General features: G+C 41.4%; 1 protein-coding gene across 1 annotated transcript in view; it reads right to left on the reverse strand.

Moving 5' to 3' along the window:
• The window catches only part of LOC121461631 (transmembrane protein 45A-like), a 35,143-nt gene extending 20,695 nt beyond the window's left edge, over positions 1-14,448 (reverse strand). Inside the window, exons 1-3 of the mRNA XM_041672721.1 lie at positions 14,367-14,448; positions 11,616-11,691; positions 11,175-11,313 (exon numbers count right to left, since the gene is read on the reverse strand). Coding sequence (XP_041528655.1) covers positions 11,175-11,313; positions 11,616-11,691; positions 14,367-14,448 — 297 coding nt within the window. The remainder of the gene's footprint in view (positions 1-11,174; positions 11,314-11,615; positions 11,692-14,366) is intronic.
• Between the last annotated feature and the right edge of the window lie 12,227 nt (positions 14,449-26,675).

A 26,675-nucleotide genomic window follows, 5' to 3' on the forward strand; every position in this document is an offset into this window, starting at 1 on the left:
TGGACAAAGGACAGAAATCTGTATTTATTAAGCACCTACCACCTAGTTCCATGAGGTTACAATTTTCTCTCCATTTTTACATTTGCCATGAGAAATTCAGATAGGCTATGCAACCTGCTCAGGTCAAATAACTTACAGCCAACAAGGGAGAGACACGTCTTCATCATCTCTCCCTTCATTTTCACCCCTTTCCACACTTCAAAATAGAATTGTAATAATTATAGTGAATGTGTATTGATTGCCACCTATATAGCAGACACATCACTGAGATTATTCTATAAAATGTCTAAAAAATTAAATAAGAGGTTCATGTCATAAAAACAAAACATCTAGTTGTTGAGACATCAAAGACTCAATGAATGCACCCTGAGGCTGGAGATCCATAGGACATAAGACATTCTCAGATGACTGAGAAGTTGAGCACAGTTGGAGACACCTGATAGACCCAGCCTGAAGGTTGTCTTAAGAGGCACTATTTGTTTGTGGAGGCACAATTGTTTTCTCTTTTGCTAGAATGTGTGGGGGCAGGTCTCATTGTTGTTCTATGCATAGTTCTGCCAGGAGAGTCTTTATCAGGCCTCATACGACCCAAGTATAAAACCGCAAAAGGGCGGCTCAGGCAGAAGGCTCCAAAAGCCATTTCCTAAAGCACTCTTTCTCCCTGAGAGGCCCAGGCTTGGTCTATATACACACACCACTAAATAACTTGACTGGGGCCACTCCTTAGCAGACAGACTGTGAAGAACACGGACCAGAAAGTAGCTTTTTGGAACAGAAACAGGACAGAAGGACATTTCTCAAATTTAGGGCATGTGTAGATCTTTCATTTAAAAGAAACAAAATTTGGCCTCTTATGGTAGCTGAAATTGTTTAACATTTTTAAATAGTAAGGCTTCATTACCTGGACAAGTAAAAAAAATTAAAAAATTATAAATTAAATATGAAGAACACGTTAACATCGATACAAACACTAAGACAAGTCAGATGTATGAGAAGGTTTTTTGGAGGCTAAGGAGTGCTAGAATAAATGACCTGCCAAGACTAAAGGCTCTTGTGTAAGCCTGAGAAGAGAATCAAAACAAGAAAAAAATTAGAAAGTCTAGACTTTATCAACAGATCTAGGAATAAACATCACCCTGACTCCCTCTTCCAAGCTGCTCCCAGCAGGCTACGCAGCGCCCTGGAAAACACCCATATCAGAAGCAAAGGACGTCAGCTAAGTACTAGATGAGAGAGCCATGAAAATTTAAAATTGAGAAATTGCAGATGCTCACCCCCACACCCCATAGTCCAGAGGAACAAGAGATCTGACCACAGAAAATTTGGAAGTGGCCTTTTATTTAAACTAAAATCCACTGAAATATTGCCTGGTATACTACGCTATTTTCTCTAATTAACTTTGTTAATTAAAGCAGCACAACTTGCTCCATCAGGGTGCTAGATGCCAATGCCAACTGCACTGCAGATTGCTGCTTGAACTCCAAGAACCGAAGAATCCCATCTAAGTGAACTAGATATCATCTAAATGAGCTGATATGCTTCCAACATTCCTTAACCATTGCTAAGATACTAATACAGAGGTTTTATCATAATACAAACCCCGTAGATATCTGCCACTCAGCAGACTCCCTGGAATCTGTAGACTTCAATTTGGGAAACACTGAGAGAAAGAGTTATGAAGGAATGTGCCCAGATAGCTAATGAGAGGAAATTCCTTTTATAAGAATATTTCAACTAATAAATATAAGACAAAATAGTAGAATGTAGCACTTCACAAAACCTTCATGTGTAACAATGTTAAAGACTCAACAGTTCCAAAGCAGTTTCTTTATTCATTAATGGTAGTCACAGGATACAGAGGAGAATCCCACATGACCTCCCCTTTTCTGTTTAAATAAAAAGGAAGGTTTTAACTTTAGCATAGTAATATTACATCCTTCAATGATGGACTGTGGTGTGGAAGTGTAAACTGAAATAAACTCTTTCCCTCCCCCCAAAAAAAAGACTCAACAGTTGTCAGAATAGAAGAGAAATATAAGCAAACAAAATGTGGACAAAGTATTCTTCTAGAAAGCAACTTAACCTCAGACTGACCCAACCTATCTAGATAATTAATTGTTTATAGGAATTAGAGAGACTGAGAATACTTTTGAATAACCCAGAAATCATTCAATTTTTTTTAATCTTATGAATATAACTGTATATATTATGTTTAAATTTTTCTAAATAATCTGTTTTCCATTGTTATGATTAAATAAAGAAAAGTAGTTACTCAGACCATCTATGGAAGGGGTAGGATATCACAGGTCCCTTTTCTCCCCAAGGATATACAGACAGTTCCTAGCTGATGGGAAAGATACTTTCTCTGTTGGGAGAGCCGCTCACAGAGTTGCCAATCCTCCTGCAAGTAACTCCAGTTAAACTCTTTGGTTACCAGGCTACATGAGTAAACTTGTTTCTATTCTCCTTTCGGTTCATTATATAAGGTAAGTAGATATTTGTTTATGTCTTCTCAGAAACAGTTCACACAAGCTCACTTGCTTATGAGGGAAAGATAGTATCAGTCCCATTCAGACGCTAGTGAGGTTCACAAGGGCCTTATTACATAAGGCAGTACAGGTAAAGTAAAATGTATGTAAGATGGAAAGATCCAATTGTAAGTAAGAAAGAAAGAAAGAAAGAAAGAAAGAAAGAAAGAAAGAAAGAAAGAAAGAGCTGGAATTCCATGATGTCACATTAATCTCTGCCAAGAGCAGTACCACCAGGGATCAAACATCTTTGCACTAGGTCCCTGACTTCTCTACACTGGGGACTAGGTTTCTAATACTTCAACACCTGGAGCTGAAAACTCATTCAAACCATATGAACACCTAACCTGTTAACAAACAACTTAGTAGCACAGTACCCTACAGGAAAAACTAAGAGATCACGTGGATTGTACTTTCTATCACATGAGATGGTATCACAACGTATATTGATAACTTGGGAAATTCAAGGAAGTGTGCCTATAGAATGCAAATATGTCGCTTCATACACTCCAAAATTCAAAAAAAAAAATGCAAGTGAACCCTCAGAAGTGGAGAATTACTTGTAGAATATTTGTGGCTGTTGTGGAGGGTTTACTTGTGTTTCACTAAGCACAGACTTCAACATAAATCATTGTGGGGAGAAAGAAGGATGAAAAGATAGATACCATTAGTGTTGAATTAGCTACTGACAAACTATATTTTTTTTGATTTTTGTTTTGTTTTGTTTTTCTAGAAAGGGTTTCTCTGTAGCTTCGGAGCCTGTCCTGAAACTAGTTCTTGTAGACCAGACTGGCCTCAAACTCATAGAGATCCACCTGCCTCTGCCTCCTGAGTACTTAGATTAAAGGCACACATAACTATATTATTTGCTGTATTTTTTAATTTGCTTAAATTTTTCCTTTGACAAACAAATAAAAAAGATGGAAAAATACAGAGATCATGTTCTTCTGCAAAAGGCCTGGTTACAAAATAAAGTATCATATATCATTATCATGAGAAATAAACAGCTTTAACCCCAAGGCTTACAAGGGAGCAGTTAAGGCCACTAAAGCTGATCTTGGAAGTGATTCTTCTCTTGACCTTGAACTTCCAGTCTTAGTCTGTACTACCTCCACTTCCACTACCCTTAGCATTTACACACACAACATTGAAACAACCTGTCTCATGATCCAGCTCTTCCCTTGAATTAGGAGTTCCTCTCTCATCAATGGCCCCAAACTGCATGATTTTGAATAAACTCTTTAATTTTTCAGTTAGACTAAAGAATCCTAGGATATCCTATTTTTAAATTAAATACATGGAAAAATAAATTCAATGCCATATCTTTCCTTTGAAATCAGTATTACACAGAAAACTGTGTAGAAAACAGAAATTAAAAGGGACAGATGTGTAGGTACAAGCCTCAGTTTCAGAGATGAAAAGATAAACCGCTCCGTGGAAAACAACTGACCCAAGTACAGGAAAACAAACACCATATGGATCGACCAATCATCTTTTCCATCACCCAAGACAACAACTAAAGTTGGTATTTCAGCCCCAAAATGCTCACATGTGATTATTTTCCTAGTGTGTAAAAGATCAAGTACATTAGCTCATGACAAAAACTTCAAGATCAGTGAAATTGAGCAAAGGGAACCGAAAGGAATCAGTAACTGTCTTTAGTCCGCCATTATACAAGTTGTCCTCTGGGCATTCCCTGTCCAACCTGGCTCCATGGCTATGAAGAAGAGCAAGAGTTTCTGAGAACACCCTAATACAGAGATCTGAAGAGGTCCCATAAATGTGTCAGAATAAATGTGACATCTGCACAGGAATTGATACCAATACCTGAAGATGGAGTGATCTTAGCAACAACAGAGCTATAAAAGTATAGGAAACCTGTTGACATGTTGTGGTTCATGTAAGCAATAATTAAGGTAAGTATGACCCATATATCTCATACATTATTTGATATTTAAATTTCATTATTCATTCTATATTCTATTTGGCAACCCACAAAAGAATTTCCTTGGGGTGATATCCATTTCAACACTTTTGGGTGTAGACCGGAAATCTGTATATAACTTTAACACTTCCACCTCTGTGAAAACTTAACTCTATGGAGACCTTATGAGAGATGGCTAGGAATATGAGAACTGAGATGTGACTAGATAAACCTATGTCCTTAGCTTCAATCCCTTCTTACTGTACTTCACTGACAAAACAAACCAATCAATTAATAAACAATAGACATTTAATTAAGAATGGTAAGTGATATGCAAGCAATTCCATGACATAATGATGGATCAGATTTTCAAATCACTCCCAAGGTCTACGGTACAAACCTAAGGGGCCTCAGAGACCCTACACAGAATGGTATCTGGAAGTCCACCCAGTTCCACTATTCAGTGTCCGTATCCAATATTTCCAGACAATAGTACCACTGTTCAATAACTGGACCACAGTCTAATAATTAAGATAATGGCTGAAACTAGGTGGTGTAGAAGAAAGCCAGAAGTCCCCAGATGTTCATCTATTAATCAATACATGTGGTGATGACCCTTGTTTAAACAGAGGAAGAGGATCAACTAAGAACTCACTGTGGACTAAGCACTTGCAAAATGATTTATGTGCATGTCTTATCTGTCCAACCTGAAGGGATACGAAGTTCCATTTGCCTCCTGGTATTCAAGACAATGAAACAATAAACTGAAGAGAAAATTCCCATAGCTAGTTTAATGTCAGAGCTGAGACTTGAATCTGGTCTGATGACCCCAGAGCCTAAGCTCTTGTCAACACATTCTCACCCATTCCACAGACACAGAGTGGTCAGCTTTGAGGGACAAGAATGACTACCATACCTGGGCAGTGCAAGATAAAAGCATAAATATGCCAATGTAGCTAGAGGTCGGCTCACTAAGTTGGGATTTGAAGTCTTCTGAATTTCTGCTAAGGATCTCGGCTACAGCGTGTGTTTCTCTACAAACTAAGGGCAGAAAAGGCAAAAAGAAGAACTACTCCTCAGCCAGGAAAGTGTTAAGAAAAGCTTCAGAGCAGAGAAGGTACGTGATCCAAATGGCATTTCCTCAAGATTAAGTTGTCAGCCGTGCCCAGAATATAGGAAAGGGAGAGAGAGCCTGCAGGCAAAGATGCAATCAGGAGGCTACATCAGATGCTCATTTCTCAGATGCCAAGTCAGAGTCAAAACGTGATGATGAGAACAGAAAATAAAGGGACAGACATAAATAGTACTTAATATCAAGCTTGAAGGAAGAACAGACCCGCCCTAGGGACTATGTGATCAAGGCTGCCACGGTCTTTGATGGCCCTGAGAGGGAAAAGAAAGAGGAAAACGTACTGCCAGGACAGGTCAGTGACCCTCCCTGCTCTGCAAGGTCCTTGCCTCACTTGCCTGTTTCTTCACCAGAGAGAAACTCCAAGGAGTCAGAAACCTTCATGGGTCTGACAGTTCCACTGTTTTTCTCATTGTTGACCAAGAGTTTGGTGGTGGGTGAAGTGGTGGGTGAGGCAGTATCTGGCAGGCTGACTCCACTTTCCTGGGTACTCCATATGGGAAGAGGCTCTCTCGAGGCCAGCACTGATGTGCCTGCCTCAAGGAGCTTTCTTTTTAGAGATGTTTATATATTACATTATTCCATTTAATATCCATAGAAACTTATCTTCGTTGTATAGAATATGGAATTCTATGTTTTTCTTTAACTTCTGTTTTTTTTTTACCTTCCTTGCAAAATTGCTAACATCAGCTATGACAGTTTATGTCAGAATTCCCAGCAGCCAGTACCACAATACCCAGGAAATGCAAAATGCAAGCTTAAATTCTCAATAACTATCGCTGGGTGGTGGTAGCACATGCCTTTAATCCCAGCACTCGGGAGGCAGAGTGCTTGTGTATGCACATACACACACACACACACACACACACACACACACACACACACACAAAGAAATAAATGAAATAAAAATTAAACTCCACAATTACCACATTCTGAAAAGTAAGAGACTTACTTTTATCAATTTAGGAGTTAAGTTTAATATTTTTATGACCAAATATCTCCGTATAATATCATGGAATAGTTTTTAATCCCTTTCCTTTGTTTTCATTTATTCAACATTTCCAAACTACTGTGGAAAATATGGTCATAGAGTAGTAAATTAAAAATAAAATTCTCATTTATAAAAATGTTACTGCAAATTAAAAAAAAAATGCTCAACAGCCAGAGACTGAAAACCACCTCAGAACTCACTGAACTCTGGCTTTCTATGGAAAAATCCTCCACAGACTAAACAGTGATTTTCTGACATTAGGAAAGAATTCCATAGAGATAGTGGCTTGGAGATGTGTTATTTCACACTGGGAACACGTGTCAGATGAGACGTCTCATTTCAAGTGTCCACTCAGTAGCCACATGGGGTGGTGTCTACTTAGAGCTCTTATGGATTCCTGGTATGCTTTACATGTTTAACAAAAACTTGAATGAAAGGGGGCAGAGAAACCAACCCATTCCTCTGCAAGAGTTAGTCCATCCCATTCATGTCAAGCCCAGGGAAGGAGGAACGACAACCTTTATCAGTAGACAGGTATGCAAAGTTGCCATGACACTCACACGTGATCACATTGCCCTTGGCATACAGAAAGAGTCCAGATGCAGCCGCCCTCCTGCGTCTCCAACAGTCACAACAGCCATTCACAGGCCACTCAGCACAACTACAAATCACATTCTCTATGCTACTTTCTAACATCGCTTTAGTCAGGTACAACCCATAATAAGCAGTCTAGGAAGACACCTGTGGTTCCAAGAGTCAGCAGTGCCGCCATGGCTCTAGTGTTGAGGACGGGAACTAGAAATCGGGGCTGATAAACTCAAGGTGACCAGCTTTTATTGTGTTCTGCCTATGGCAGGCACTCCATCTTTAGCCATTGTGTGCAGCAGCAGGTATCATTAGGATGCTCTTAACAAAGAGTGTCTCCATGGAACCTGTCCTTCCCTTCTTTCCCCAGCCCTGCCCCTCATTTGCATCTTGGCCTTCTCTCCTCTCTTTCATGTGACACATGGCCTCATCCCTCAGCCAGCTCCTCTCTTGACACTCTCCTTGACCCTTTTATAGCTTTTTAGGCTTTAACCACACAGCTAACAATTTATAGATGAGCATGTACACGTTACACTATTACAAGATCTGCAGATGAGAATGAATGTAACAGTTTTTTACTCTGAGCCAAATTTTTCCTGTTCCCCCTCCCCACACACACACTCACACACACACACACTACTGAGGAATACCTCAAAGGGCTCTGTGCATATTAGGTGAGCATCCACAGCTGAGCTTTATCCCCAACATGCCAAGCATTCTCCCCTAACATTATCTCCCAAAACCCCCATCACCCTGAAAAACTAATATCATTATACCCATTTTATGAACCAGAACTGATTTTCAGAGCAATCAGATGATTTGTATTGTGTCACAAATACACAGTGGAGTCTAGAATCCAATCAGAATCTGTAATTCTGGCGTCTGCAAGGTTGTGGCCGTAGGATCAAGAGTATGAGACAACCCTCACAATATAGTGACCTTAAGGCTAGCCTGAGCTACATGACACCCATATGCTAGGCTACAGGAAACACATCATCAAACCAAAAGTTACTCCAGAAATAGAAAACTAACCTTTGGGTGTCCGGGGTCAGTACTAGCTTCTGAGCCGTTCATCTTGCTTGGTGTCGAGAGATCGAGCCCTTTAGAACTGACACAAGGAAAGCAGAAAGCAGCTGCAACTGCAGCTTTGTTCCTTGCTTAAAGCTGAAATTTCCTAGAACAGAGATGAAAACAGTCAGCTGAAGCTGGATATCCCATTGAGAGGCTTGCACAGCCATGCGTCTGTATACATGCCGAAAGCAACTAGCAGACAGTGTTCAAAGTTCTCACACTTGTACCTGTGCCCAAAACAAAAACTCACCACACGTCTCTACTTGCCAAGTCCTCAATACTTATTCCTGTGTGCTGAAGATGATGTACCTCGCGGTGGCTGGCAGTCCTGCCAGATGCTGCTCACAGCTGGAGAGGTCTGTCTGGTCAGCAGCAGCCCAGGCAAACCACATGCTCTCCTCCTACTCACCTTTCTCCCTGGAGGTTTACTCACTTCCTGGGGCCTCCACCCAACCTATAAAAAGTCCAGGCCCAGAAATTAATATCATCAAACATAAAAATCTTGTCTCCTGCTCATTAAGCAGGAGCTCCGATTACCTCACTATCCTGCACGATCGGGAAAGCAGTGTGGACCTTTCCATAATTGTGTGTTAGATGTGTTTATTTATTTTCGTTCTCACTAGCCCTAACACCTGATCTGTCATCACTGTGATTTCGCTCAAGCCGTCAGTTCTGCTGTGCAGAGTGTGAGACTCCCGTGGGGAGTTGTTCCACCCACAATCTTGCTTCTCCCAGCTGAGCCAACCTGCTACCCCAGCACCCACATCCACTCCAGCACCATCCGCAGAGCAGGAGAACACTGAAGAATACCTCCCTCGTCTGGATGTCCCTGTGAGGATTCAACTTAGGAAGGAATGGTCACAGGTACTGGTATTTGGGCTGCACAGCCAATGAGACTACCTGTTTGTCCTTCCTTCAGAAGTAAGCCCTATTGGAGAGAGGCCCTGTGGCACAGGCCTTTAACCCTAGCACTCTGCGGGTGGAGGGTGGAGGCAGGAGAATCTTCGTGAATTCAATTGAGGCCAGTCTTGTCTGTATAATGAGTGCTACCCCAGCCCGGGCTACGTGTGAGACTCTGTCTCAACAAAACAAAAGCAAACAGAGGAAACCTAATGGACTGAATAAGTAGTACATGCATGAAGTGTAACGGTGCAGTATCATATTACCAAAAGCCGAAACAGACCAAGGATATTGGAAAATGATTTCTTTTCAGGACTTTGATGTAGCTCAGTAGAAGAGCATACATACAGTATGTCCAACACCCTTAGTTCAAACTCCAGCACTGGGAAAAGAAAGTTCATTAGAAAATAGTTTCTCAGACTATCGTGGTTTTCAATGTCTATAATCTCAGTACTCGGGGGGGGGGGTATGTGCGCGCACACATGTGTGGCAGGATGACTATTACAAGTTCAAAGTCAGACCGGACTACATAGTGAGTTCAAAGCCAGTCTAGGCTACTTAGAAAGACTCAGTTTCAAACAACCAAAATAAATGAAAGAAAGAAGAGAAAGGAAGAAAGAATAGATGGGGAAAGGGGGAGAGGTAGGTAGGGGAAGAGATGGGGCTGGAAAGGGAGGTGGAAGAAGGGAGAGGGAAACAAGGAATGTCTTCTTTTCTAAGGACATCTGTAACACACATTATCAAGACTGTAATCATCCCTTAAACTTGAAGATCTCGATCAGTATGAAGGCATTCTAGAAGAGGAAAAATGACCTCCCAAAGCCCTCTGCCAAGTAAAAAATACATTAGAACCAGAGGATAACTTGCAGCGGTCAGTTCTCTCCTTCTACCTGTGGGATCCCAGGGATCAAACTTGGGTGGTCATGTTTGCCAGCAAGAATCTTTATCCAGAAATCCATCTCTGTGACCCCTTTCTTCTTTGGTAACCTCTCCCTTTTTATTATTCAGGAACTCGGTGGAACTAGCCAATGGACCTTGGTACAATACTGCCCCCAGCACCTCAACCAATATCCCCTTAACTTTTCAATCAAGTATCTCATCTACCACATCCAGTTGTTGTTGTTGTTGTTTGAGACAGGGTTTCTCTGTAGCTTTGAAGCCTGTCCTAGAACTAGCTCTTGTAGACCAGGCTGGCCTTGAACTCACAAAGATCCGACTGCCTCTGCCTCCCGAGTGCTGGAATTAAAGGCGTGTGCCACCACTGCCCGGCCTACCACATCTATTTTTATGGTGTAATTAATGGTGATGTGTGGGTTAAAAGGGGAGGTTAAACCCAAAGGGGTGGACAAAAAGGACACAGAAACGATGACATGAAAGATATGTTTCCTCTGGTCACCAGCATTAGGATACCTGGGTGAGATGCTCAGGGAGGAAGGGAGGCGCAAAATATCTCTGTTCAAAGAGCCATGCTGATGCATGTTGTGAAGTCCTGGACTACTCTGTTCATGTAGAGCTCGAGCTCAGTAATAAAGTCCACAGGTTCATCATCATAGAACACCGGACAAGAGCACACTTACTCATCTCATCTCCATTTCTGTCTGACGGCTGCAGAATTGGCATCCATAAGTTACTTCTAAAATAGTATGCACTGCAATAATAAAGCATGCCAATGTATTATCCTCAAATATTCCTTGAACTGTGGGGGAGGGGGAGTACAAAAAGTCTTCAGTTTGAGAATAGTGTAGAAGAGAATATTGATAAATGCCATTTGCTAACTAAGGAGAGGATGTAATAGCATCTTAGAGAAGGAAAGATAGCATGCTTCAAGCATGCGGATTTGCTAAAAACTCATTAGGGATATTCCATCCAAAAAAAGAACAAAACAAAAAATTAACTAAATTAAATTCCTACCTGGATTATGATAACTCAAAATATTCCCTCTGTTGACCTCATTCCATGACTCACTTTTCAAAAACTACTTTTTAAAAGTCATTACTGAAACAAAGGGGGGCTCTCTTAACTTTTGGAGACCTGGAGAATGCTTACAGTATTACATAGGTTCTGTTTTAGTGTCAAATGTAAGATCCAGTAATACAAGGAGCTAAAATACTCCGAGAAAGGCTCTTCAGAGTCGTGTGAGATTTCTGTGCCAATAAGGATCCCAGGGGTTTGCTGATAGAGGTCCCTGAAAGACATTAGTGCACAGCCTGAGAATGTGGGACACGGGAGACCACAGAGGGGTGAAAGCTCCACCCGCGGCTGAGACAGCGGCGGATGCTCTTGACCGGGCTGCCACGGTTTCATGTGGCCTAGCTAATGCTCTTCTGAAAGGAAAAGCTTATCTTGTATGAAAATCAATAAAAGACATTTGTCATACCTCAGAAGCAGTTTCACAATCTCCTCGCACCTCCCTTTTGCACATTGCCACCATGTGTAAGACAGACAGCTACAAATATAAGGTCAATATAAATATAAAGTAAAACCAACATTAGCATCGCCTCCACTTCATCAGATTCCTCTCCCAACATCATCATCTTGCCCTCGCCTAAGTCTTCCTGGTAGGCTAACGGACCAAGAAATAGCCGGGACTACAGACGCAACCCTGAGATCTTGAGAAGAAAGTGTCCGTTTCTCACCTGCATTTCATCTGTTTACTTGTGAAATAATGTTTTTATTTCAGAATTCTTTACAACGTATTTTGACCATATCCATACCCTCCCAACCACCTCAAGACCTCACTACCCACTCATCTTTATGTTCTTTTTTTTTTTTTTTTTTTTTTTTGTAGCCTCTTAAGTCTAGATTCTCCCAGATGTAGATCCTGTCCCAGAGTCTGTTTGATCTACTAGGGATCACACCCTTAAAGAAAACTGACACTTCCTGTCCTGGCAGCCATCAAATGACGACTCACCTGTATTTCTCAACCTCCTCTGTGTCTTTCTCATTGGAAAATACAGAACTGAACTCTCTCCAGTTTGTGATGACACCAGAAAAGTAAATGAATTCATTTATTTTGTCTGCTATGTGGGTTTTGGTGCTTGTTGTCATGAAATACTGTAAACTACTCTGATCCTGGAAGCCAAAATCTCCCAAAGAAAGTACACATTAGATTAAATAATGATACTGATATCCTGCAATGATTTTACATAAGATCCTTAACACAAATTGGTATGGGCAAAATTTTTAAAGAAACTAACCTTTTCCCCATAGCCAAGCTCTTGATAAATTGCATGAAGAAAACCTATGCACTTGCATAGGCAGAATGGAAAAGAACCTCTGGACACAGTAGCAGCCAATCTGACAGAAACTCACTCTGGAAACAAGTGCCTAGATAGGCATAACCTGCATAGCATCTGACCTCACCTCCAGCCTCTGGGGATAAATAATACCTGGAACTTCAGCCTCTGCTGGTGGTGAACGTGGCTCTCTTCACTCTTAGCACGTATCTCACGGTTACTCAAACACTTTTGACTCTGCACCTTGGTTAATCCAGTTCTCAAACCTGTCTGAGATCTTGCCTCTGTGGTGTGGCCCTTACCACCCTCTAAGGCCTTTTTTATTCTGAGTCATTCATCAGCCTCAGAAAGTCCACCTCATCTATCCACCTTCACCGTCCCTTATTCTAAATTCCATTGGATCACATCATGTCATTGGATACTATTGTAGCTTGGTTCAGCTTCTTATAATTGAACATTAAAAAAAATTGCTTACTTAGTAATGGATATCAAAGTATGACCATCTAAGAAGCCAAAGTATCAACACAGATGATGGTTTGGTGATCTCTGGCTTATTATGTACAAAATACTGGAACATTATTTAAAAATGCATGTGGAAAAAGTTCTCCAGAACAACTTGGACTAATACACTTCCATTTGCTGTTTTTATTAAGTCTTTGTAATGTGTTTTGATCATTTTCATTCCTCCCCTTCAACTCTTCCCAAACCTTTACTCTTTACTTACACCTTCTTTCTTCTCTTTTTATACCATTCAAGACCAACTGTGGTCCCAGATATTCTTGGATGTGTAGTCTTGGAGTGTAGCTGGAGCATGTTTGCACACTAGGGACTAAACTCTTAGAGAAAACTATCTTTTCTTCTCCCAGCATCTAACAACTGCCAAATGGCTCTGCGGTTAGGGTTGTAATTGGGGTGCCCAACTTCTTCCTCCATGCTGTCTGGCTTAGACTTATGCAGCCTTGTGCAGAGAGTCACAACCACTGTGAGCTCAGATGTGCGACTTCCCTGGTCTGTCCAGAAGACATTGTTGACTTGTAGTCATCCTCTGCCTTCCAGCCTTACACTCTTTCTGAAATGGTCCCTGAAACATGGGAGTGGTGGGGAAGAGGTGTATATGTTCACCTTAGGGTTGAGCATTCTGAGGTCTCTTATTATCTGCACTTGTTCGGTTATGAGTGTCTGCATTAGTCACCATTCTGTACACAGAAGCAACTAAGATAAGAGTTGGGAGGTACATTGGTCTATGATACAATAAGTCACTAGGAGTTGGTTTAACCCTGTGTGCATTTAGCAGTATACTAAATATGACTACTTTAGTATTTTCATGAGCCGGACATAGTGGATTTTTTTCTGATTGGATGCTGGGTTTTCTTTATTACTACAAGTGTATGGGTATATGTAAATGCATGTGTATATATATAAAATACTTTTGTCTTTGAAAAAAAGTTTTACTATGTAGCTCCAACTGTCATCCATCTTCTGATTCTACTGCATCAGCCTCCCAAGAGCTTAGATTACAAGTGTTTGCCACCACACCCAGTCTCTGACAAATAGTTTTGAGTACTATTTTAAAATGATGTTAAGTGACTTTAGTAACCCTTTACAAAATTGTACAAAAGCAAAAATGAACAAATAAAATGAAAAGAGAAAAAAAAATGACCAATAATGAGGAAAACATGCAAACAAAATTAGGTAAATGCATGGAGGAAAATAAAACAGCAAAAATGTGATTTTTGTGAATTATTGGGAACATTTTAAACAGTGCACAATCTGATGTTAATTATTCTGAATTACAGAGGCTAGATATTTGTGTCTAATATTTGTGTTGCTAATATTTGTGTGTCACATGCAGTATGACTTTTCCAGTTTGCAAGGAATAAAGAACTTTGCATTCCTGTTTGAGAGCTGTGCTCTGTTCTTCTCTCCCCTTTCCTAGTCTACTTTATGTAGCTATAACTGAATACTTAGCTCTGGGTACTGTATGAAGATGGAAACTTTTTACGGTTTGGAGGCTGGGAAGCCTGAGAACTCTGGGAAGTCACCAGCATCTGCCCAGTGTGAAGGATGCTCTGCTGCATCGTCATGTAGCAGAAGGCATGGTGGGCAGCTCAAATCCCTTACTCTTCTGATAAAGCAACGAATGCCATCTTTGAGGCCCTTTTCATGACCTCCTTAGTTCTAATTACTCCCTGGAGGTCCTATCTCCATATACATTAGCATATGAAGCTGGTGGTTAAGTTTGAACACAGGAACTTTGGGGGACATATTCAAATCATTTCACATACATGGGCAGCCCCGTATATGGTGGAGGGTCTGTTGAACTTGTCTATATTGATTTCATGGTCTAAGTTGATGAGAATTGGCCAGGTCTCTTCCTCAAGAGGGTATCAATCTCATCACACATGGTGGTTGTGGGCCACCGTATGGTGGCTGGGAACTGAACTCAGGACCTTTGGAAGAGCGGGTAGTGCTCTTAACCGCTGAGCCATCTCTCCAGCCCCATATTCAAGTCATAGCAGGTCCCAAATCTGTTTCTAGTAGTTTCCTCAAATACTCATGATGATCAGTATGGTGAAGAATCAACTAGGGGCCCCTCTACAGGTACCTGAGCTCTTTTTTGTGTGAGGTTTCCTTGTTTCTGATACTTTGTTCCTATTGCTGAAGACATCACAAATGTTGCTTAGGGGATACAAAGAAATCTTCCGGAACTGGCTGTGTGTTCTCCCATCTGAGAGGCACCCATGTTGCCTTAGATGTTGAGTGGGCCATTGAGGAAGATATTGTCTTAGGTAGGGTTTCTATTGCTGCGACAAAACAGCATGACCAAAAAGCAAGTTGAGGAGGAAGGGGTTTGTTTGGCTTATGCTTCAGCAGTGCTGTAAATCACTTAAGGAAGTCAGGACAGGAACTCAAGCAGAGCAGTATCCTGCAGGCAGGAGCTGATGCAGAGGCCATAGAGGGAAGCAGGTTACTGGCTTGCTCTTCCTGACCTATTCAGCCCACTTTCTTATAGAACCCAGGACACCCTGCCCAGGGATGGCACCACCCACCATGGCTTGGCCCTTCCCCATTGATCACTAAATGAGAAAATGCACTACAACTTGATCTCACGGCGGCATTTCCTTAACTGAAGCTCCTTCCTCTCTGATGACACTATAGCTTGTGACACACAAAACCAGTCAGGATGGATATCAACCAGCTGTGGGACCTGCATAACACAATACTGACATACCAGTCAAGTATGCCCGGTGGTGCAATCGTGGCATGACTGTTCGGGTGGTAACCAATCGCTTTCTGATTGGATTTGATGTATGCTCCACTGGAGGGAATACATGCCTGCTACTGCATGACTGAGGAGCTCACAGACTCTAAGCGGGAATCTACTACTGATGTTTTGCTAAATGGGCCTGTTGCCAAGCTGCCTTCCCACTGTCCGCGTTCGTGCCCTTAAACTACCTGTGCTCCCGGCTTGGAACAGAGAAGCTTCTTTCGGTAAAGGCAGAAGTTAATGAAGAGATTCTTAGCTGATTAAAGTCCTAAGAATAAGTGACTGGTGGTCTCCCTAGGTAACACATCTGTATTATCCCTGCAAATGCCTCAGAAAAATCACATAAGAGAGGGCTGGAAAACTGTGAGAGCTGGAGAATGAGGCTGACTGTTTGGGAACTCATCTGATATCTCATGGTCATTGCAATCATGAACACACAGCTGCTACAGAAACCTACACAGATCTGCACAGGATTGGGACCTTCGGCTTTCCATCATAGATGAGGAAACGTGTTTATGAGGTCTCACCCCTAGCTAAGGTATTACTGGCACTTAATGGTTTCCAGAAAAGGGAGTGTCATTTTTCTTAAGTGTTGTAACCACTGGTAATCTGCCTGTGATCCAGTAAGAACTCCCTACCCATGTTCATACCAACTATTTTAGTTGAACACAGTGGATAAGAACAAAAGCCAATTAAGTAGAAGGAGAACTAGTTGGGAAGGAAAAAAAAGGGTTCAAAAGGAATGGGAGGGAAATAAGAGAAGATATTAGAGGGCAAATATAAACAGTTTACTATGTACACACACACACACACACACACACACATATATGATTTTGTCCAAAATATGTGCTTGGGTATGTGTAATATGTGTGTATGTGTGTGTTGTTGTTGTATGAACATGAAATGGTCCAATGCGATGTGTGTACACTTGTGTACAAGGACATACACTTTGATGCAGAAGCCAGAGGGTGACACTGAGTTTCTTTCTGTACCAGACGTCACCTTACATGCGGTGTATATTTTATATGTATTTATATTTGCAAAGCTTCTTCTGCAGTGCACGATAATTAACACCCATAACTGGTCTAGTGCACAGAATAAGTGACTTCAGTGTGTTCTGCCCTAAACGGACCATCCATACCACACACACACACACACCTCCCAAGCCTCAGGGATCATTGCGGAAGAGGAAGAGGAAAGAATGTAGTGGCGCGGCTGGCTGCCGGATGACTTACAAGGAAACTCTTTTCCTGGAACAATAGGGCGGTTGCACAAGTGAACTCATAGAAGTTGTGACAGCCTGCACCAGGCTTCCGCAAGCTCAAGCCAGAGAAAACCCCAGCACAGAGGAGGCAAAGGTGAGCATAAAGCCCCTCCCTAGCTGAGGAGACATTGGGAACTGATAGCGGCCAGAAAGAGAGGATTAGCTTTCTTTACCGGCGTGGCCCCTAGTAGGTCTAGCATGTTCCAGTGGATAGCTACACACCCAACAGCACATAAGCAGCGCTGACTGGACTGGATGGGTTTGAAAACTCTCTAACGAGGACACCAAGTTGGATGGTAGGAAATGGGGCTAGAATGAATCTGAGAGGAGTGCGGGAAGAGGTTGAATATGATTAACGAATGGGTTATGAAATCCTCAAATAACTAATAGAAGATACTCAAGGTAGAAAGCAAGAATTTCAGTCATTTGCTTTGCCAGTTTAAAATTTCCATCATACCAAATAGCCATCACCCGCACTGTATTTTAAGCTTTCTCTGTCTTTTGGTGTCTGAAAGTCAGCTTGTCATCTTCCTTCACAAGTCCCTTTAAATACACTAGGAGGCCATAAAAACTGCTGAATATTTACTTTGCTTAAAAAACATATCAGCGTTTTCACAGGAAATGTTAACAGCACTGTTCTTTCCATTTGAAAGAATGGTGGCAATTTTTCCTGTAGTGAAACTCGGAGATTTAGGCCCAGCATCCGGCCAACATTTAACTCAAGTCTGCCCTCTAGAGTTCAGTCACTAGAGTGCTTTGACTCCCGTGCTGAGCTGTATTCCTGGAGGGGAGAAGGGGGAGACTAGGATTGGTACGTAAAGACATAAAAGAAAAAAAAAAATGTAAAAGATTGTCATTTTTAATTTTGCACGCTTCTGCATTTCTTAGAAGCATATCAATTACTTCTTTTGCAAGTAACAAACGTTTTCATCTTATAGAGGAAATGTTAACTATAAGTAGAATTTCTCAGACTAGAGAGATGGCTCAGCCGTTAAAGGCTAGGCTCACAACCAAAAATAATTAAAATTCCTTTGTAGCATAGATATTGAAAACCAGGAAATAGATATTGGAGTTCAACTCAAAAACTAGAAAAGCAAAGCAGGCAAGCTGATAGAGAACTCTTACCTCTACTAAGGTTGGGCAACTGCAAGCTAAGCAGACTAAGCCTCTCTTTCCTCCCATTTTATATTCCCTCTAGTGTTAGGATTAAAGGCATGACTCCCTAGGACTGGGATTAAAGGTTTGAACCACTACCACTTGGATTTGTTTCTGCATTGATCTTGTGTAGTCCAGGGTGGCTTTGAACTCACAGAGATCCATCTGATTCTGTCTCCCAAATCCTATCTTTGCCTCTGGTCTTCAGGCAAGATTTATTTACCATTACAATTTTGTTAGCAGAGGCTATTTATTCATTCCCCAGCCACCCAGACCTGAAATAATCACTCAGAAACTATATTAATTAATCACTGCTTGCCAATCACTTAAGCATATTCCTAGCTAGCTCTTATATCTTAAATTAACCCATTTCTATTAATCTGTGTATTGCCACGTGGTTGTGGCTTACTGGCAAGGGCCCAGCACATCTGTCTCCAATGGCGGCTACATGGCATCTCACTGACTTCACCTACTTTCTCCCAGCATTCAGTTTAGTTTTTCCACCTAGCTCTATTCTACCCTATGGGCCAAAGAAGTTTCTTTATTCATTAATCAATAAAAGCAACACATATATAGAAGGACTTCCTACATCACAATATCTCATTCTAAGAGTAATATATGATAACAGCTTGCCTAAAATAGACAGAAATAGAATAAGTTCCTGGACTCTGACTCTTTGTACTAATGCCCATATATATAAATGTGTGTGTGTGTGTGTGTGTGTGTGTGTGTGTGTGTGTGTGTATACCATTATGGAAATGTGAGGAAAAAGTTTATTTATAGAGAACACTGAAGACAAGATAAAGAAATGAGGCCTGGAGCTAGATAGAGGATTCCTTGAGTTAGACTGCTTGCTGCAATGGCATGAAGACCTGAGATTCTTATCTCTAGGGGAAAACAAAACAAAACAAAAAACAATGTATTGCTGCCCAATCCTGTAACCCCAGAGTTGGGATTCAGACAGGAAGATTCCAGGCCCTTGCTAGCCAGCCAGCCTAACCCCAAACAGTGAGCCATGGGTTCAGTGAGGACCCTGTACCAAGGGAGGGAGGGTGAAGAGTGATATAAGACATGATGTCCTCTCTGACTTCCACACATTCTTAAATGGATATGTGCACTGGGAACCACACGTGCATACAAAAATATATACAGTACACACAAAAATATTCCAAGAAAACTTTCTACCTATGTCTAACTTACTGAACCAGTGTAGACAGAAGTTTCTGTCCTGCCCAGTCCCACAGTCATCCAGTCCCAAAGAAACACTCAGAGGCTTATATTAATTACAAACTGTTTGGCCTATTAGTTCAGGCTTATTTCCAACTAGTTCTTACAACTTAAAATTGTGGGACCCTCACCCCTTATTCTCAAAGGGGCAATAAGAAATTTCCTAGCAGAATGTTTTCCCAGGAAGATAGTGGCCTTCCCCTCTCCCACCCAGAAGATTCCAAGCACAAGGTCTTTTAGCTCAGCCCAGCCAGCCACCTGGTACAGGCTGATAAAGATGGCCTAACTCAAGAACAGTGACCTTGCTCTAAAAACAAGGAAAAAGCTGACTTAACAGAATGGGATGGAGCAAAAGTCCTTATACCCATGCCAAAGCATCTTCAAAGATTCTCTTTATAGTTATGCCTTTAAAAGCTTACCCCACCGAGGAGATACAACTCCTCTCTACCTCGTTGTAACGGGGATGGAGATGAGTTCCAAACATGTTTGTATTATGCTGATTAAACCTTGCTTATTACAGTCTGGGCCTCTCTGGGGGTCGTAATCTGGGCACAACAAAAATAACTCATAATTTTTATCTATGTTTAGCATAGTACTAAAGCATGGCTTGGTACTTTTTCTCAGTAAGGCATTCTCATCTTCTTTCCTCTGCATCTGCTAGGGACTGCCTCTCTCCTTTCCTCTTTACAGAATTCTCCTAGTCTAGTTGCCCTGCCAATACTTCCTGCCTAGACACTAACCAACTAGCATTTTATTAAGCCAATATAAATGACAAATCTTTACAGTGTACAAGAGTATTATCCTACTGCAAACCAGTGAGTTTATCGGTCCACAACTGTGTGTTTTTCAAAATGGAAGTACTTACAAATATGTGTTCAGTGGATAAGCAAGGCCCAGGACCCAAGAATAGGAAAATAAGGACCTTGTTTTGTTTTAGGAGTGATATTTTAGATTAACTGAAGCATGTGTGAGGAGTTACTTATAGGTGGATGTCAAAGGCAGCTGACAAAGCCCACCCTGACACAGGTGTTGACAAACAGATGCTATGTCCCTGGAGCTCTCTGCATGACTTGCAGCAGCTGGCCAGCTTCTCTCTCTCTCTCTCTCTCTCTCTCTCTATTTCTCTCTCTCTCTCTCTTCCTTTCTCCCTCTCTCATTCTCCCAATTGTTACTACATACATATGTGTATGCATAATCTTAAAGAGACCTTATTAATGTTGTAACTTTCAGGAACTTCCTAAACCTTGTAAGTTTCACTCATTTCCTGGGACTTGATAATTTTTTGTACACCTAAGTCTGAGACACCTTTTTTTCTCTCCTGGAAGGAATGTTTTAATTTAAAGGAAATGGTTGCATAACACCATTTATATCAAAGTAACACCTAGGATAATTAAATTGCAATATATTTATGTTAAATAAAACATACAAAATAATATTTAAGTGATATAAAAAGAGTTTTTAGAGTCAATTAGGAGATAGCTCAGTGTTGCCTAGTAGAAATACTGTGTAAGATACATGTTAAGACTCATCTTATAGTAGCCGCATGTTAAAAGAGGAAAATGTAGACTACTTTAATAATATAATTAATTTCAGAAAAATATGTCTAAAACATTATTGTTTCTTTTTGTTATGTAATCTAGACTAACCTGGAACTCACTATGTGCCCCAGATTGACCTCAAACATTTGACAATCCTCCTGCCTCAGTATCCCATGTGCTAAGATTTCAAGTATGAGCCACCATACCTGACTTTTTATTGTTCCTTTTGTCAGAAACAGAATGAGATTGGACTGAGTGAGTACAAGTGACTCTAATGATTAACTGGACAGAGGATGAGAGAAATTCAAGTGGTTTCAAACCAAACACGTATGTATGCTAGCAATGGGTAAGTGTTGCTACCATACGCTGAGACAGGCAACTCATACTGCAAGATCTTTAGGCAGGAGGATAAAGGGCAGACAGGGCAACAAACAGTAAGTTCCCTTTTCCAAGATGAGTTTCAGATAAACTGAACCCACAACAGAGTTGAGTGACTGAATCAAGATATGTAAGGACCTGGCATGAGCTTGTTGGAAGGCACGATGCAATTATCTGTGCTTCAGATAACATAAGCAGGCAGAGGGAAAGGGGAAGCCTCATGATACCCTTCTGGGGCTGGGATATTCTGCTCTTCCAGCCTTTGAGCTGTACTAGGCCCCCTGCCTTGAGATTCTATGTCTTCAGTCTTGGAATGAAATTAACACCAGCAATTCCCCCGGTGCCAAAAAGTCTTTGGGCTTGGCCTGAGCCACAATACTGACTTCCCTGGTTCTCCAACTGCAGATGACATGGGCTTCTAGGTTTGTGATCATGTATAGCAGCTTCCTTAGTAAGTCCTCTCTCATATGTTTACGTGTACTTTTGATTCTTTCAGGAGAACCCTGACTATGGCAAGGCTCACTTCTGTGTAAGAAGGATTATTTTAGTCTTGCCTAAGACATTCATGATAACACGTAGCATGCTAATTACCAGTTCTTACTAAATATAGCTATGAAACATATTTAAATAATTACTTCAAAAAGGAAGGTAGTCTAAAGAGGCACATCAAAATATCAATGATAGACAGATTTGCAGAGTTGCTGCAGGAAAACATTTGCTGGAGATGTGAAGGTAGCTTCCTAAAATCATTTTAACATTTCAGAAAGTCTATTTAAATCCATTGTGTCTTTTTATTCCCATAGAAGGGCAATAAAGTAGGTTACACTCTCAAGTATGATGCCAGAGCAATTAGAATGTGAAGCTAGCCATCCTGAAATCCAGCCATTCCAACCACCTACTCCAGTCACTTAGCATCTGCAGATGCCCTTTTACAGTTACCATCCTGCCTTCCTGCTGTAAGGAACTGGGGCACAAAGCAACTGGTGGCACCCACCATCTTGATGTAGAACATGGTACTGTTCCTGCTCTTGCTCAACCAGGGGAGCCATTCATGCTTCTCAGTGTGTTCTTCCTTCGTGGAGCTTCTTCCTCTCTGTGTGTTTTTGTTGAGCCTCATATCCATGCTCAGATACTCATCCTCCTTCCTTTCCTTTCTGTTCTCAGATCTCTGAAAGGAAATGGTGAGAAGAGGGTATACATGTACCAGAAGCTGAACAGGCTCCATGGTTCTCCCAGCAATAAGACAACAAAGCCCAGGCCCTATAATGACTTCCACATCATAGAAATAATTTTGATAATTATATTTACTGTATGGTACTGGTTTCATTCACAGGGAAAAGGAACACACGGTCTTGAACATCACAGCCACTCAGTCTGCACATGACTGTGACGCTGTGTCATATATAACAATGGGTATGACTTCCCAGTACAAGTCAATTACTCCTACCCTGTTGGGTTATGAGATAATATGTGAAATGATTCTTATCTCCTTGAGATTGTACCCACTAATAATAAGGCTTGCACAACATTTTTAAATGCTGTTGCCAGGTATATGTGAAGAATTAAATTTGAAGAATGAGATCCAATCTGGCTGGCATTTCCAAACCCTTTGCTTGGGGTGTAGGTGAGAAAGGCACAGGTATCACTGACCTTTGGAACGTAGACTGTTTCCCTAGAACCAGGATACAAAGCCTTAAACAGACTTTTTGTTCTAGATATTAAGCCTGGTGGATTCATATGGACTCAAACAGAGGATAGAAAACATCACGCCTGTGTTGAAAATGTACAAACTTTTGCTATTCCCTAAACAATCCAAAAGTGGTTTATATATCATTTGCATTGTACTAAAAAGAATAAGTAATATAAAGAAGGTCATGGACAAATATCGTACCATTTTATTTAAGGCAATTGATAATCTGTGGATCTTGATACACTAAGGTGGCTACTAGGATCAGTAACTTGGGGATATTGAATATGAATATTTTAATATAGTTATAATTCCCAATTTTATATAGCTAGTTTTACTAAAGTGTATAAATATGTAGAAAAGGTTTAGAAGAATCTATACATAGTCTACATTTAAAATTTTTATCTTATGTTAATTTTATAAAATAGCCTGTAAATGCTGATGTAAAAAAAATGTTTAATTGTAAATTATTATCTTAGTAAACTAGGTTTCACTTTCAAAGCATTTATCTCTCTAGTTATGAATGCAGATGCTAAAATTGTGTTCTTCAAGCTTGGGAAAGACAGGGGCTTTAGAGCTGCTTTCCTTAATATTTCTCTTACACAACACATGGATTCACGTGTGCTCTCAAAGCACATTTTCTATCCAAAAGACTAAGAATGCCGAAATTTTAGTTGGTCAGTGGTGGCGCACATCTTTAATCCCAGCACTTGGGAGTGAGTTTGAGGCCAGCCTGGTCTACATAGAGAGTTCCAGGACAGGCTCTAAAGCTCATAGAAAAACCTTATCTCAAAAAAAATAATAAAAAATTTCTAGATTTTTAATGTGATCCTTTTAACACCTGCGATCCCATCAGTTGCTGATCCACTAAATGTTTTCTATGACACTCCATGTGAGCATGCGAGTATGGTCATGGAATTGCTATTACTCACAAGAATGCCTGCTAGGGCAGCAGACAGACTGTGCAAACGGGAAATGGGGTTGTAAATTTACAATATCCAGGCTGAAGAGATGCCTTATGTCTGTTCTTCTGAAGAACTCAAGTTTGGGTTCCAGCTTATGTCAGGTAGCTCACAACTACCTATGACTCCAGTTCTAAGAAATGCAGGACACTCTTCTGGCCGTGTACACACACACACACACACACACACACACACACACACACACAAATAAAAATAGGAGAATAAATCTTTCAAACTCATAAACAGACTGAATAAAATTAAGTGAAGAAACAGTTGTATCTATAAAAACTTGAACTAATCAGACTTATATTTAAGTGAAATTGTATCTTCATCAATAAGAGCTTCTCTCTGCAATGAGACCACAGAGTTATTGGTTAAAATACTAAATGGAAGCTGTTCCATCTGGACAGAACCTTCATCTGGCGATGGATGGAGATAGAGACAGAGACCCACACTGGAGCACCGGACTGAGCTCCCAATGTCCCAATGAGGAGCAGAAGGAGGGAGAACATGAGCAAAGAAGTCAGGACCACAAGGGGTGCACCCACCCACGGAGACAATGGGGCTGATCTATTGGGAGCTCACCAAGGCCAGCTGGACTGTGACTGAAAAAGCATAGGATAAAACTGGACTCTCTGAATATGGCGGACAATGAGGGCTGCTGAGAAGCCAAGGACAATGGCACTGGGTTGTTTTTTTTTTAATTTATTTATTTATTAAGGATTTCTGCCTCCTCCCCGCCACCGCCTCCCATTTCCCTCCCCCTCCCCCAATCAAGTCCCTCTCCCTCATTAGCTTGAAGAGCAATCAGGGTTCCCTGACCTGTGGGAAGTCCAAGGACCGCCCACCTCCATCCAGGTCTAGTAAGGTGAGCATCCAAACTGCCTAGGCTCCCACAAAGCCAGTACATGCAGTAGGATCAAAAACCCATTGCCATTGTTCTTGAGTTCTCAGTAGTCCTCATTGTCCGCTATGTTCAGTGAGTCCGGTTTTATCCCATGCTTTTTTAGACCCAGGCCAGCTGGCCTTGGTGAATTCCCGATAGAATATCCCCATTGTCTCAGTGTGTGGGTGTACCCCTCACGGTCCTGAGTTCCTTGCTCGTGCTCCCTCTCCTTCTGCTCCTGATTTGGACCTTGAGATTTCTGTCCGGTGCTCCAATGTGGGTCTCTGTCTCTGTCTCCTTTCATCGCCTGATGAAGGTTAATATTCAGGAGGATGCCTATATGTTTGTCTTTGGATTCACCTTCTTATTTAGCTTCTCTAGGATCGCGAATTATAAGCTCAATGTCCTTTATTTATGGCTAGAAACCAAATATGAGTGAGTACAACCCATGTTCCTCTTTTTGGGTCTGGCTTACCTCACTCAGGATAGTGTTTTCTATTTCCATCCATTTGTATGCAAAATTCAAGAAGTCCTTGTTTTTTACTGCTGAGTAATACTCTAATATGTATATATTCCATACTTTCTTCATCCATTCTTCCATTGAAAGGCTTCTAGGTTGTTTCCAGGTTCTGGCTATTACAAACAATGCTGCTATGAACATAGTTGAGCATATACTTTTGTTGTATGATAGGGCCTCTCTTGGGTATATTCCCAAGAGTGGTATTGCTGGGTCCAGGGGTAGGTTGATCCCGAATTTCCTGAGAAACCGCCACACTGCTTTCCAGAGTGGTTGCACAAGTTTGCATTCCCACCAGCAATGGATGAGTGTACCCCTTTCTCCACAACCTCTCCAGCAAAGGCTATCATTGGTGTTTTTTTATTTTAGCCATTCTGACAGGTGTAAGATGGTATCTTAAAGTTGTTTTGATTTGCATTTCCCTGATCGCTAAGGAAGTTGAGCATGACCTTAAGTGTCTTTTGGCCATTTGAACTTCTTCTGTTGAGAATTCTCTGTTCAGCTCAGTGCCCCATTTTATAATTGGGTTGATTAGCCTTTTGCGGTCTAGTTTCTTGAGTTCTTTATATATTTTGGAGATCAGACCTTTGTCAGTTGCGGGGTTGGTGAAGATCTTCTCCCAGTCAGTGGGTTGCCTTGGCACTGGGTTTTGATCCTACTTCATGTTCTGGTTTTGTGGGAGCTTAGCCAGTTTGGATGTTCACCTTCCTAGACCAGGATGGAGGGGGGAGGACTTTGGACTTTCCACAGGGCAGGGAACCCTGACTGCTCTTCAGACTGGAGAGGGAGGGAGAGAGGAGTGGGGGGAAGGGGAGAGGAGTGGGGGGAGGAGAAGAGGAGTGGGAGGAGGGGGAGGGAAAAGGGAGGTTGGGGGAGGCGGAAATTTCTTTTTTTTTTCAATAAAAAAATAAAATAAAATAAATAAAAAAATACTAAATGGAACACTTCAAGACTAGTTTTTTATTGTTTCTCTGAATTAGCATAGTAAAATGAAGGGATCCACCCCTGATGGAGGAAGGTCATTGGCTAATAAAGGAACTGCCTTGGCCCATTTTATTGGTTAGAAGATAGGTGGGAGGAGTAAACAGAGCAGAACGCTCAGACTCGACAGCTCTCCTCTCGGGAGCAGATGCCTCAGAGAGACGCCATGCCTCATGCTCTGCTTCCCAGGCAGACACACGCCATAAAGCTCAGACACAGGATGGACTAGGCTAGAATCTTCCCGGTAAGACCGGTTCTCACAGATTATTAGAGATGGGTTGATCGGGATGTGAGAATTAGCTTGTAAGTGCTAGAGCTAATGGGCCAAGCAGAATGGGCCAAGCAGTGTTTAAAAGAATACAGTGTCCGTGTAATTATTTTGGGGCATAAGCTAGCCGAGCAGGCAGCTGGGGTGCTGGGGACGCAGCCCCACCGCTCCTATTACTAC

This window comes from Microtus oregoni, unplaced genomic scaffold (genome assembly GCF_018167655.1).
Source record: "Microtus oregoni isolate MIOR12 unplaced genomic scaffold, Mior012 000023F_ref0000262, whole genome shotgun sequence".
Taxonomy (NCBI): Eukaryota; Metazoa; Chordata; class Mammalia; order Rodentia; family Cricetidae; genus Microtus; species Microtus oregoni.